Source organism: Strigops habroptila, chromosome 11 (genome assembly GCF_004027225.2).
Source record: "Strigops habroptila isolate Jane chromosome 11, bStrHab1.2.pri, whole genome shotgun sequence".
Classification (NCBI taxonomy): Eukaryota; Metazoa; Chordata; class Aves; order Psittaciformes; family Psittacidae; genus Strigops; species Strigops habroptila.
In genome coordinates this window covers 10,715,475-10,729,874 of record NC_046360.1, presented here as the reverse complement: position 1 = coordinate 10,729,874, position 14,400 = coordinate 10,715,475, and the positions used below count along the sequence as shown (strand labels likewise).

General features: G+C 36.4%; 2 protein-coding genes across 5 annotated transcripts in view; one reads left to right on the top strand and one right to left on the bottom strand.

Annotated features, from left to right (window-relative positions):
- Positions 1–7,771, top strand: part of GNAZ (G protein subunit alpha z) — a 64,437-nt gene extending 56,666 nt beyond the window's left edge. For both annotated transcript variants that reach the window (XM_030501512.1, XM_030501514.1), the window contains one exon: positions 5,723–7,771. In XM_030501512.1, the coding sequence (XP_030357372.1) occupies positions 5,723–6,067 (345 nt within the window). In that variant the 3' untranslated portion in view covers positions 6,068–7,771. The remainder of the gene's footprint in view (positions 1–5,722) is intronic.
- RSPH14 (radial spoke head 14 homolog) overlaps positions 1–14,400 on the bottom strand; it is a 92,270-nt gene that overhangs the window by 73,637 nt on the left and 4,233 nt on the right. The window lies entirely within an intron of this gene.

The following is a 14,400-nucleotide window of genomic DNA, read 5'->3' as shown; positions in this document are numbered from 1 at the left end:
GCCCTCCTTCCTGTTTTGTTTACCACGTAACTTGTCAGAAATTCCTGCAGTGGTTTTAGACTAATGGAACACGTTACCCGGGTGATGGGATAATGAGTTTACTTGGAGTATAAGTTAAGATGCTACGTGACTTAAGAACACTTCTTAATGAATCCACAAAGGGACTTACCCTTATATTTCACCCTTTCTAATTTTGACATTTTAGAATTTGCAGCATTTTCCAGGAAAACTTCAGGATCACAGGATTAGAAAGAAAGAGTTTGGATAGGCAAAATAATTTTATCTAGTCAAACCCCTGTTGGTTATCCTGTCCCCTCTGGGAGGAGCCAAGGCTGGAAACAGGTGTATACAGGACAACACAGGAAAAGTGTTTTATCCCGGTTTAATCCTACCTCAGTGAGGTTCTTATTTTTTTTATTTGAGAGTTATATAGAGTAAATTGGATTGCCTATTTACTTCTCTCCAGTCGTTCCTTTTTCATTTTACATGAAAGTAAATATTTTTTGTAACTCGTGAAATTATCATCATTTTTCCCCATTTAGACCCACAGCCATCTGATGCTGTGCATTCTTGTAGGAGTCTTCTTTCTTTGAACAAAAGATGACTCGTGCAATAGTCTTTTTCCTTTTAAATCAAGTCTCTCTTAGCCAGCACTCAATCAGGACTGTCTAACTGCCAGACAGGAAGGACCTTTCATCTAGCACTCAATCTAGGCTTTTTTTAAACAAAAAAGTATCTCTTTCTATTTACCCAAGCTGTTCCTTGCTTTCTGCATCATCTGTGTTTTCTTCTGCAAAATTCTTCTGCTTTTCCTCTACCTTCTTATTATATATCTATTCAAACATAGTTTGAATTCCTGAATTGCTTTGACAATGACTGTGTTGGGCAGCGGTATTTCCTTAGATTTATTTTGTAGACTGTCATTATTGCAGAACAAATTCAAATTTTTTTTTGTATAGTAACCTTAAGGAAAGCCCAATGTTTACATCCAACAGATTCAATTACCTCTTTACCCCCCTACCCCTTCTTCAAACACTTCAGCTTCACCTGCTTTCTTTAGAAGGTCTTAAGTTGCAGATCTCGAAAGAACACATTTGAAATGGAAAGAAAAGCTTCATGGCATTTTGTGAAATAGCTTGTAGCTACCGGCATATGCTAAATGCCAGCCACTATCACAAGGAAAAGTCTCTACAGGAAAATAGCAACAGCTTCCACTGCTTCTTCCAAGATTTACTGACATTTAAAGATATTCTAATTTTTCTGGAAAGCAAACACCATTCCTGCACTAATTTTATTCATCATTGTTTATGGTTTACATAATATAAATTTTATTTAGTTTAGTTGATGTTTTCACAGTCCTGAAGTGCCAACCAGGTTTAAAATAATGATGAAAGACAAATAATGATAGAAAGAGAGTTTTTCGGTATTTAATACAAATAGCAGTTAATTCTCTTATTTGTCATAGTTTCTCTCTTCATAATTCTTCATTTTTAAGTTCAAAGCTCTCCCAGCTGTGACCAGAAAGCTTTAATGTGAAAGCTGTGAGAAGATGCTACATTCAATTTGGCTTCACTTACAAAGTGATTTTTCTATTTACTTACTAACAGGGTCTTCCTTCTCGAAAACTCTTAGTTGTCCTGGAACTCTTTCCTGCTAAGCACACCTCTGCTGTTCCAGAGCATGACCAGGGATGTTTGTATGTTTGCAAATTATTGCAAGAACAGAAGCAGCCATCTGTCCCTTAGCATGTTCTTTCCCTTAAGCAACCAATTCCTTGTTCTCATGCTCAGAGAAGAATTTGCAATTAGCTCCCAACAAGGCCATCTGGATAAGGCATTGGCATTATCTTGCTTATACCCTAGCTTGTGTATGATTATGGAATTACAGCAGCACATTTTTACTAACCACCTGCCTAGCTTCTCCATTCAGGATTCCTGAACTGGAAAAGACACTGCAGAGAAGAACAATGCCTTTTCCTACCATTAATTTTCCTCCTTGTTAATAGAAAATCTGTGTAACTCCTTTAGGAGTTGTACAATAATTTATTCTATCATTTTTATTATTATAATAAGCTTTAACCCTCTCTAGTTCACTTTCCCTATAATATGTACAGTAGTTTTACAAAACCAGAAATGAGCCTGTTATGTTAGGATAGGACTATATGAGTGGATACATCATGTATCTTTAGGCTCAGTTTCAATGTCAGCCTTCATCTTAGAGCTGTGGATATATCGCGTCTTATTTAAGATTTTCAGCTATATCAAGATGTCATCTGGCTATAAAAACCTGAGACACATCAAGCATTGCAGTTTGAAATGCAACTGATGCACTGCACAAATCACAAGCCACTACTTAATATTTATGCAGGCCTTGTTTTGCCATGTATACTCTTTTCTCTTGGGTTTGGATTTATACGTTTGTCATACAGTTCTAAGTGGAAAGTGATATTGAGCACTGTTTCATGTCTCCACGTTAACAGGTTAAAAAACATTTTGAAGCAACTACAGTTAGGTTTCTCATATGCTCTTCATATGAAGTAGATGCTGCCTATTTCTCTTTCCCTAAAGTTTTCATAACTACATGGATGACATCCTACTAAGACTTGGGGTTTCCTTTCTGATATATTTATTTCCTCATTGTTCAGTGATACATTTTCCCACTTTTGCTATTATAGTTCAATCATGAAATGTATTTAGGGGGCTCATTTTCGAAGGTATATCAAGTGTTTATAGCATGCAACCATAGTCTTGCACTGGTGTAATACAGCATGCATCTGTGTTGGAAATTATTCCTGATCAACTTGTTTGCATTTTAACTAAAAGAAATTCTATTTGGTTTAGTTAAGATTTGTATAAGTTTCAGATATTCAACCAAAATAATAAAAATAATATTACATTGAAGAAGAAATTCCTGAGGTGGCAGGTACCACAGTTTACAAATTCTTTCTTTACATCATGATCACCAAGTTTACAATAACTGAAAACTGTCAGTCCTCTTGTACGCAGTCATTGCATTTCACAATTTATGAAAGGTTTTAACTCTCTGATTTTGTCCTTCGACTACAGAGTCCAGCTGAGGATTTGATAGTAGAGGGACATTATTATGATTCACTACAAAACATGGCAATAAAACAAACCTCTTAAAATGCAATATTCTGTTGGCATGAACGTTCAGAGAGTTGGCTAAAACCCTATATTTAGCTCTAAACCATTTTTTTTCCAGACAATTAGTAGGAAAAGCATTTCAACAGAACTAAAAATTTCTTGTGTGGTTTTATTATCAGCTACAAATTCAGGGAAGGAAAGAAAAGGATGATTATTTGGAAACAGATCTATGTTTTTTTTGGGGGGGGGTTATTTGTTGTGACAGGATTTTCGTGGTGAAACTAAAATATAAACCCTCAAACAGATTTTTAAAGCCATGTTTTTACACCTATAAATCTGCCCGTAAACAAAGTAGGCTCAAGTGTTAGACAACCCCACCTTTACAAAGGAAGAAGTAAACAAACAAATCCCAACCAAATATAGGGATTGTGTAATTTTCTTCGTATTTTAGTATGCCTTAAGAGGCTCCAGGTTAGATTTCAACATGGCTACATACTGCTGCTGTGGCAGTGCCAACCATCACTGTGTGCCCCTGTGCTCCTGCAGCTTTTGAAATGACCAGAAACTGCCAACTGTCTTGGTTTTAATCTGTAAACACTGTAAACACAGAATTAGTCACTAAAATCACTAAATCAATGCCTTCATGGAACTCTGAGAACAGAGGATGCGATTCTGAGCAAGTCAATCCATAGCAAATGGAAAGGAATAGCAACACAAATAAAATGAGGAAAGTATATGAAGTAATTTGAAAAGTTTAGGTAAAACTGCCTGTAGTTCAGCAGCTGTGCATTTTTAAGGGGTAGCTTTTTCAGGACACTGTTTTAGTGTAATAATCATGACCAATACTGTTGCAAATTTCCTTTGAATTAATAACAGTACAAGATAGTTTCATTTTCTATTGAAACTAAATAAAAAGTAGAGTTTAAACAAATTATATTTTCATATTACTTTTTGGGTAATGAACAGTGAATGATTCTTCTCTCTTCATCTCACCAGTTGAAGTATCGAGTGACTCTAATGAAGTAAATGGAGATACACTAGACACAACTGATACAAATTTCAGAATTAGTCCCAAAATACTGTTACTTCTACTGAAGGCAAAAATCATCCTCTCCACTTTCCAAACAGGAAAACTGGCCAGAATACTTCACAGTCAAACATAAAAAAAAAAAAACCCAACCCAGACTCTATAGATTATTTTCTTTACCTCTGAATGCAAGCCAGACAAATGGACAAATGGAACACATACATATTTGCAAATAATCTTCTAAGCAAAATATACTTTTTTTTTTTTTTTTAATATCCAAATCCTTTCTGTACCCTTACTCTGGACCACTGTGGTGACTCATGATGTATGCATAAGGTTTTTACAAACCTAAAATATTGTGTCTACAAAGGGGTGCCATACCTGCAGAGTAATCTATCTAGGAAATGTAGCTAATAGTGTTCAAAACAGTAAATTCATTACAAGTTAACATTAGAAGAATTATTACAATTATTGCAGAAGAATAGGTGGGAATGTAAGAACTTAGTGACGTGTCATCATGGTTTTACACTCACTATCCAAAGTAAGCAAACTTCTGAAGTACCCACTGTACCTGCTGGCACTGCGAGAACACTGCCACTGCGTGCTATGGCACGTCTTAGGTAGAAAGAACATATTATTTGATACACATTGTAATTCCACAAAGAATGAGTGCTGTTTATTTTAATAATCTAGAATATCTTCTATTCCAGACATTGCATCTGTCGACACCTATTTATAAGTATAAACCAATCGATAAACCGTGCCTGCCAAGAGCGCTGGGTACCATGGACAGCTCCAGCTGCACCCTGAGAGTGGTGGAGCAGCAACACATCAGGACAATTCAAGACAGCCGTTGATTTCTAACAGACCTTTCTGCTTTCAATTTATAGCAGCATTGGATTGTTATTTCCAAATATGTAACTGTGCTTGTCATCCCAAATTGTTCATAAATGGAGTCTGCCTACTAGGGTAGCAGACAGAAAGATGTTAAACGTGTCTGGCTAAACTGAGCTTTCCCCCATAAATACACAAGTTGTCCCACCAAAGTGAGTAGATTGTGGTTCTTGTGTATTCTTTCAAGCTTACCATTACACAATGGGGAGAAGAAAGGCAAGGAAAAAATTCAGAGTATGTATGATGTGCTAAACTACACATCTAACGATGCAATGTTACCATTGTGCTGTAATGGCTCCTTCTTTTTAAAAAACTTTAAACAGAATGTTTCTGTAGTGTGAAATCCTTAGAAATTATTCATTCCTTTTATTAAAGAAGGTGTTTATAGTGCTAATCTAAGATTGAACACAACCATGTTTTCCCAAGTTACACCTGTTGTTTCTAAATCTTCAGTTTTAGACTTTCTTCCATAGTCGCCAAATATTTTAAAAGATAAAAGGATGTATGTGAAGAAATGTATTGTATCAAAATAAGTGAATTAAGGTCTATATAATTCATGGTCAGGTAAGATGGACCGTCACCAAATGAAACAAAAGTTGTTTCTAAAAGCAGATTTTGCTCATTGATAGGCATATTTTGTGTCCTTTCCAGTTATGCTGAAACACTGTTATTGACACTGTTGTTTCCTCCCCTACAGAGTCGAATGGCAGAAAGTTTGCGTCTCTTTGATTCCATCTGCAACAACAATTGGTTTATCAACACCTCCCTCATTCTTTTTTTGAATAAGAAAGATCTGCTGGCAGAAAAAATCCGACGCATCCCTTTAACAGTCTGCTTTCCTGAATACAAAGGCCAAAACACTTATGAGGAGGCAGCAGTCTACATCCAACGCCAGTTTGAGGACTTAAATCGCAACAAGGAGACCAAGGAGATCTACTCACACTTTACCTGCGCCACTGATACCAGTAACATACAATTTGTCTTTGATGCAGTGACAGATGTCATCATTCAGAACAATCTCAAATATATTGGCCTCTGCTAAGAATCCTTGGGCTTAATCTGTTTTGCTGAAGTGATAAAAAAGGGGCTAACCACTGCCACTTCTCATTTAAACAAATGGGGCAATGCTTAGTAGCCCAAGGAGAGAAAAGGGGAAATCTGATGTACGTACACAGTTCCTCTTATGCCCCCTTAACCTGCTACATCATTTTTCACAAATATATGTTCTGGAGAGAGAAAGCCCACACAATTCCCCCCCACCTAGCGAAAAAAAGACCCAAACTAAAACGAAGAAAGAGATTGAGGCCTAACTCTGTGGATAATTTTTCACCACAGTCACTGCACTTTTATTCCATTTGTTGCATTCCGTTTCCTACAGTGGGAGTGTTATCGTGTTCTGTGTAAGAAATAATTCTTCATCCAGTTGTCCTAAAATTTTACTGACACAAAGATAAAAAGATGGCGAGCGACAGATGAACTTGTTTGCAGGGTATAGAGCAGAATGGTTGTGTTGGGGAGAAAAGCTAGTTCAAAGCAGAGGCTACAGAACAGGCGAGCTTTAGCAAAATACTACTCAAATTCATAGAGAATGGGCATGCACCCACAATACTGGTACACACAAACAGTATATACACATACATCATGTGTGCACATGACTCACAGCACATACTACGTACACATTTCTGCTTTACTTTACTGTTTCGCACCTTGCCTGTTAAAGGAACTGTTGGTGTTCAACTTTTGTGTGATTTCCAACCTGACAAGCAGCTCATTCTGCTCTTGAAGGCTTCAAATATGCAGCAAAACTACATAAAATTAATCTATGAATAGGCCAAATTAAGGTCAGTGTTTCTTCTACTAGAAAGGAGTTTTATACATCAAACCAGTCTTCTTTTACATCCTTTTTTTGCCAAATCTTGTGGTGTTTCACAAAAACCAAACTATATTTAAGTAGGTTAGTGTTCCTTTTTTAATACAAATTAAAAAAAATAAATCACAAGGCAATTTTTAAAATTATTGTTGTAGTGTCTGGATTGCTGAATGTGAAAGTTGCCAACGGACAATTCTGTTCCACTGCTCCAAATACATTCTGGGAATTGTAATATTGTAACAGATTTCCCAAGAAGCAGGAGCTATGGAGATTGTGTAGTATATAGCCTCCAAAGTATTTTTTTTTTGTTGTTGTTTTTTTAAATTATTTTAAAAATGTGCTGTATTATTAGAAGGTTAAAGATGAGCGATATGAACAATAACTAAATGTCTTGATATTTCAATTTAATAATTTAAATTATTTACAGTTTAGTGAAGTTAAGGAAACTGAAGAGATGCATTCCTCAGCTCCAGGTTTCATCTCATAAAGAAACACTACTGGATGGATTAACATTCCGGCAAAAGTTTGAATGCATAAGAAGCTCTGTGGGACGATACTGGAAAATCTCAAATGGATCATATAGACCTAAGTCTTTGGTCAGTTGATTCTTTCCCCTGCCATAGAAAAGACTTCTTAAAGACTTCAGTGTAAAGTTGGTGTGTAAATATATGTTTGATAATTGTAAAGCACATACGTACACAGAGACACAGACACACATGCACACTGGAAAACAACCTACTTTTGTTCCCCCTATATATTATGATTACGGCAAGAAATCTCAGCCAAGGGCTCTAAGAAATTTCAAACAAAATGGTTACTAACATCAACATTTAAATTGTCCATTTAAAAAAAATAAATAATTCAAATGATACTGAATGTGTCTCTAGTGTGGTCATTACTGAGTGCTATGGCAGTTACTTAACTGGATAATGCTTGTGAAGTTTTGTTTATTTGCTCCAGATCTTCTTCCCCAGTTTATTCATCAACATTCAGATATCTCAATCTTTAGCAATTACAACTGAGCAACTCAGTAAGAGTTATGGGATGTGTGTTCCCATTTATTATCTTCATAAAATCTGAATGAGTTTTATTATTATCAATACAAAAATGTCTGGCTCATGCTTGTGAAAAATTAGGCTCTGAGAAAACCTTAAGTATTTTTTAAAATTATCGTATTCGGTGATCTATCAGCATAATTCTTACTGATGGTTTTTCATTGTTTTGGTGAAAAATCCATCCATTCAGAGTATAACAAGGTCCTTCTAGAAAACCCTCTTACTGAAATCTTTAAAATTTTGGATGTACATTAAGAAAAGGGGCAACTCTTGTACAAACAGCATAAACTCATAAAAATCACTTCTTAGAGGATGCTAGATAAATAACATCCCCGAAGTTTAAACAGAATTTGACTTAGAACCCTTCACCCCATTAATCATTCCTGAGACCAGCTGAAAATATTTGATAGCGCTTGGATAGTTTCATTGCTTTGTTTGCTTCTCAGCATTTCTACAAAATGCATCAAAAAGCCCTAATCTTTCTTACCTTACATGTAAAAATCCTTCTTTTGACCTGTTTGATGACATCTAAATTCAAGCTAGGATTTTTCTAAGTGACCTTAAGCTAATAATGCGCTGGGTGGGACTGCCAAGAGAACTGCAATACTCTTGAAGGCAGTGGTTTAAGCAGTAATAATTCTCAACCTTGCTGTTTCAACCAGAATATTCTCTGAGGCTCAAGTCATGAGTTAAGACTTTTAAAACTCTTCAGTCTAGACATAATTAATAATGGGGGGAAAATCTGTCTAATTTTGAACAAGGTATTTCATCCCTGTACTGAGGAGAGGGGCCCTTTAAGCATTCCCTGTTAAACTGTTACAGGTGAATAGAGGCAAGAGAGACAATGAGGCTGCACCATGAAGGCATAAAAGGTTTGACATGCCCACCAGGAAGTATTTAGGTTTTGCTTGTAAGGAGAAGATACTGTTGCCTGCTTGTGATATTTGCAGTTGTGCTGCTTGACTTGGTGAGTTTACTAAAAGCTATCCATGGTAATTGCTAGTACTGTCCATAGAGCTAGTACAGGATCCTCTAAACTTTGTTTACCATTAAAATGCTCTCTTCTGCTTGAGAATTTGCACAGTATTTCTATCTGAATTGCTTTCTATAGTGTAATATCCTATTATGAGCCAGTTGAATTGTGAAACAGGTATAAAATGAGTCAGGGCCTCCTTTCCCAGTGAGTGGATTATTAAATGTATTGGCTCCTTCACCTCTACCTTTCGTGGTACTGTGACCATTTCAGACTAGTGAGAGAAGTGACAAGAAGACACTGCTGTTCATTGCAGCATAGTTTCAAGGTAAGAAAGCTTGATAGGAAAATTAAAACCAAAAGTGTAGACAGTCATAAGGAGGGTAAAAAACATTTTATATTAAAAAATAATTCTTTATTCAACTAAGAAAGTCCTTCCAACATTAAGTATTACAAGCAACCTGCAGTAGAAGTAGAGAACCTAGGGTATTTTAACAAAGGGCTAAGGGTATTTCTAAAGAAAAGGAGTCACACTGCTCATTGAATGAAGCTATCTTGGGAAGAAGAAAAGAATTTGAAGCAATGCCATGTGTTCCTACTTGGCTTGAGAAAAGCATTGGTGTGGAGAGGAATAAAGCAGTAAATAATGAAATAAATCACATAATCATGTTCTCTGACTAGCAATTCCTTGCTAATAACTCTCTAACCATCTAATTCCTGTGATGTTTTTGATCTTGGTATTCTGAGGAGCTCATACTTACTTTATTTTCTATCTGAAAGAATTCAAGATGTTAAAATAAAACAACCCTATTTTCTGATTGTGTAAGAAAACTGAGGCACAGGGAAGTTAAAACTAAAAAGGCTAGGCCAAAGACAGGTGCTGAAGTGAAATCACTTGACTCTTAGTCATCTGTCTGGATAAATCATGCAATTAAATTTGCATCTATTTTCTCAGTTCTCAGGTTTATCAGTGATGCAGTGCACTGCTACCCAAAAGAACTGCATTAATACAGCTGGGATTTCACTTCACCTGGGCAACAATGACATTCACAGAAGAGATGTTCCATCTGCTGCAGTAAGCATGCCATCTGTCCTTTCATCATTCACACTCTGTACAGCAAAACAAGTTTCAAAGGGAATAAAGTATCCTTAAACAGTCCTTATCCACAGATTTGATTGGTTATGATTTTCCAAGGATGGAATAGTGGACACACTTAGGGTCAGTAAAGTATGAGAAATATCTCTTGGACTCTTCCCAAATAGAGGTTCTGGCAAGCTTGAAAATCCATTGCCCCATCCAATCTACCTCAATCTTTGTCCAAAAGGATTAAGTACTCATAGAAGACAGGCTAGGTAATGAGTAAAAATTATTAAACTTTTCCAGTATTAACCAGTGAAATATTCTTTTCCTAGAACTACTTTTGCTGCTGTTATTGCCATTTATCATTGCATAGCACTCTTTTGCTAGTATTGTTAAGTACTGTGTGTCAAGTTTTGCTATTAGTTTTTCCAATGTTCTTAAGTTTTCTCCCACTGCTGGTTCTTCTCCCTCTTCTATCCTCATATATCCATTTTATTTTTATTGTTCTTCTCCCCGTTAATTCTCACCACTAAGTTTTTGTTCTTTCTGGAAATATTATTCCTTGGTGTTCTCCCAGTCTTTGTGGATTTTCCCACCTTTTGGTTTTTAATGATCTCACTGTTCCTGAAATATACTGGTATACATACTTAAATTATAGTCTGCAAGTGGATTTGATTAAAATAACCACATTTTCCTGAATTACTCCTGTTTGGAGAAATACCAGGTGGCCTGGCATAGAGCTAACTGGAGTCACTGACCACATCCCAGCTAACAAAAGCAACTACATTTCATGCCAAATACATGTACAACTTATGTTCCTTTTTGTCTAGTGTGGAACATACTGCATTCTTGGCCCTGTAAATTACCTCAGCTTTAGAAAACATCAGAAATTTAGCTGGGGAATTGTATATTATTACTGACTTCCTCCAGCTGACGCAAGGTACACCCTACCTCATTATCTGGATGCGAGGTATAGAAGTAAATGCAGAGAGGAAGACAGTTTCTTGCCTAGCTGAAGAAGTCTGAATTACCAGGCAAAGACTATTTCTGTATCTGTAATATGTCAAATGAAATATGTCAGGCCTTGTGACTCTTACTACCTATTGGAAAATATTTGCTGTTCTCTCTGATAATTCCCCAAATCGTCTCACAGCAAAGAAAACAGTTTTACCACATTTCTATTTTTCTTGTAAGCAACATTCTGTATGTGAGTCCATTCTATGGTAACTTAATTCTGCTCAAGGAGTTATCTTCCAACCCTTAAATACAGGCATGTATATTTTTATATATAGGTTATATTTTTATCTAAATAAAAAAAGTACATTGCTCATAAAAACTCCTTTTTCCAAGAGTAATTACTCAGAGATGCTTTCACAGACAATGTGCTACCACAGCTTCTACACCACTGATCTTACAGGCTGTATATACATGACAGGCTGAGGATCGCAGGTTTTCACACACACACCCCCAAACTGTCAAAAAAGACATTGTATAAAAATCTGGTCTGTAGAAAGCTATGCAAGACTATTTTAATCTAGTCAAGGACTTCTATCCTGAACAAGTCTTGGACGATTTTAATAGCATAAACATTGACAGAAGAAATGGCCAAAATTTGGCATCATTTCATAGTCGATGAAATTTGAGTTTTGGAAGAGAATTTCACCTAGAAAGGTATGACTCGAGCAAGCTATAAAGAGACTGCTAGACACATCATGCTCTCTGAGAGATTCGAATATAGGAGCAGATAAATTCTGCTTGCTTCACAGATGTAAACAGTTCCTCTACATTCAGTTTTAATTTCTTATAAATAGAAGAGAGGGAAGGAAAAGTAGGGAAGTTGGCCTATATGCATATAGCGCATGATCATGGTAAAATGCTGAGAATTAATGAAGGGGCAAAAAGTTATTCAAAACAGATGTAAATACCAGGTTTCTAATAAAGTAATTCCCCTTAAGTTTAAAAGGAAATTGCAATTAAGGCACTGATGCACAGAATCTACCAAATAAGTAATTTTACAATTATTTAAATGCCCTCTTTTCATACTACTAATTACCCTTTTCTGCTTTTTGGAGACAAAACTCCACAACCATTCCCTGAAACAAGTCTTGGTGTTAATTTGATTTGGAAAACCTGATTCTTATCTGCCATCAGTACCTGAAGTGGGAGAGGTAAAAGGAAGAAACTGGTATCAGTCTTAGCTCAAGGGAAGCCTTATTGAAAAGCAACTACCACTCAGAGAATTGTAGCTTTTCTTGCAAGTGTAGGTAACTCGCTAAATTGGGACTGTTACAAGATTTGGAAGCTGCTTTTTGTCTGGTGGAGGATCCTGCTCACTTCAGAGCTGCTGTGAATCCTTTGCCTTCAAAGGCAAGGTTTTGAGGAGAGAAACTGCTGCAGCTGGCTCTCAGCTTCAGCTTGGCAGTGGTTGGATAATCCTTCCACTCCAGGAGGCAACTTGTTTTCTCCTTGTATAGTATAATCTCACACTTCCTGATTATCACCATACTGGTTTTACAGTTGTGACAGTTCCCATCAGTGGCTCCTGACCCAAGAGGATGTATTCAGATGCCTGAAGGGACAAAGATGGAGCAATGAGTGTACAGTTGTGACAGTTCCCATCAGTGGCTCCTGACCCAAGAGGATGTATTCAGATGCCTGAAGGGACAAAGATGGAGCAATGAGTGTAGACCTGCATGGCAGTATGGTGTATCATTACATATTCTCTGGTTTGGGCAGTGTATTTTGATTTATGTAGAATTCTTAATATGCAATACTTTATGTTTTGGCACACTAAGAGCTAGCATTGCTTACTGTTACAGTAAGTCTCTAAGTAGAAAAAATGGTTCTAATAAAATGCTTTCTATATAACCCTCGATTTAGTTCCTACTTTTTAGAAAGTGTCTAACTGCAAACGCTGGGGGGGGTGGGGGGGAGGGGGCGGGAAGAAAAAAAATGCCCTCATGTCCTCTCAGAGCCACATGTGGATAGTTTTCATAAAGATTGTTACCACCCCCCTGAACTTTTATTAATCCTCCAGTGAATATTTTCTGATTATGTAGCTAAACTTCCAACCTACTTAGTAAATGCTCTGAGTTTTGTGAGATAGAACCTAAAAGCAGGCGGGTGTTCACATGCAATATTAGTTGTAGTTTACATCAAACTCGTATTTAAAATGGTACAGCAGCCACCAAACTCTAAGGCAGTTTCCCTGTTTAAACTGAAACCTTTCCAGTCAACTTAGATGTGTGAATGATGCACACATCTGAAAACTCCCAACAGCAAAAGCACACAAGTGTTAAATTCCTGTATTAGCCTACTAGAGATCTAGCCACATCTGAAGGTCAGAGTTAGTAAAAAAGCTCAGTACAGCAGGGGCTGAGCAGCAAGGCTTATTACTGAGTTAGGCAGCTCCAAAAGGGTTAAGAAGGTGGCCTTATCCAGTACCAATGAATGGTTAATGGTTAATTGTGATCTGCAAAAATTTGGCAACATTTATTTACTTCTGTTTTCTTCTCCTGTAAGTTTCCAGTATGATCCACATGCTCACAGGATGGTATCTATGTGCCTACACAGGTAAGAATTGGTATCTATCTGCCTACACAGGACAGAATTGTTTAAAGGCAGTCAGGTCAAAATGGACGTAAGCCAAGTCCTGGTCTCATTTGATTTGAAAATCTGTAAAATTGCTATAGAACTTAACTGGTTTTTTATAGTGATGGTCACAAAGTTGTTCAGTCCACCGTATTTACATCCCTCATAAGAATTCAGTTACTTAGAACTCTAGAAAGGGTTGTATGCATGTAAGAATACATCTTTTTATTTTTTGAATTCATGTATGTTCACTCAGCAAGGCTTTAAGTATTCATTTAATTCTTCTTTTAAGCTCCAGGAATTTATCAGACAAGGTATTCCCCCATGAATTCAAATAGTATAGCTTTTCAATTGATAATTTCTATCTACTCAAATTTTAAATTTTAAAATTATAATTTTCATCAACTGGAAAAGTTTAAGACTAATGCTCAAATTAGAAAACTATTGAAATTATAGTCATAAAATCTGGAAATAAAAGTAACAAACCAGCATAAATTCTCTTAGTGCATAAAATATTTAGAAAACTATAAATGGCAGGGAGGTTGGAACTAGATGATCTTAAGGTCCTTTCCAATCCTAACTATTCTATGATTCTAAATATACATAATAAAGAAAATATGTAAAAGGTACAACAACCTATTCTTCTGACAAGTCAAAGACAAATTCTCAGCTTGGATTCCTCTATTTAGACTGAAGCATTTAAAAGCTAGATGCCTAATTCTGATGTAATTCACCCTTCTGGTTATCTCACTGGAGATAAATGGACGTCACCAGAGCAGAACTCATCTCATCCTAAGCACCTATA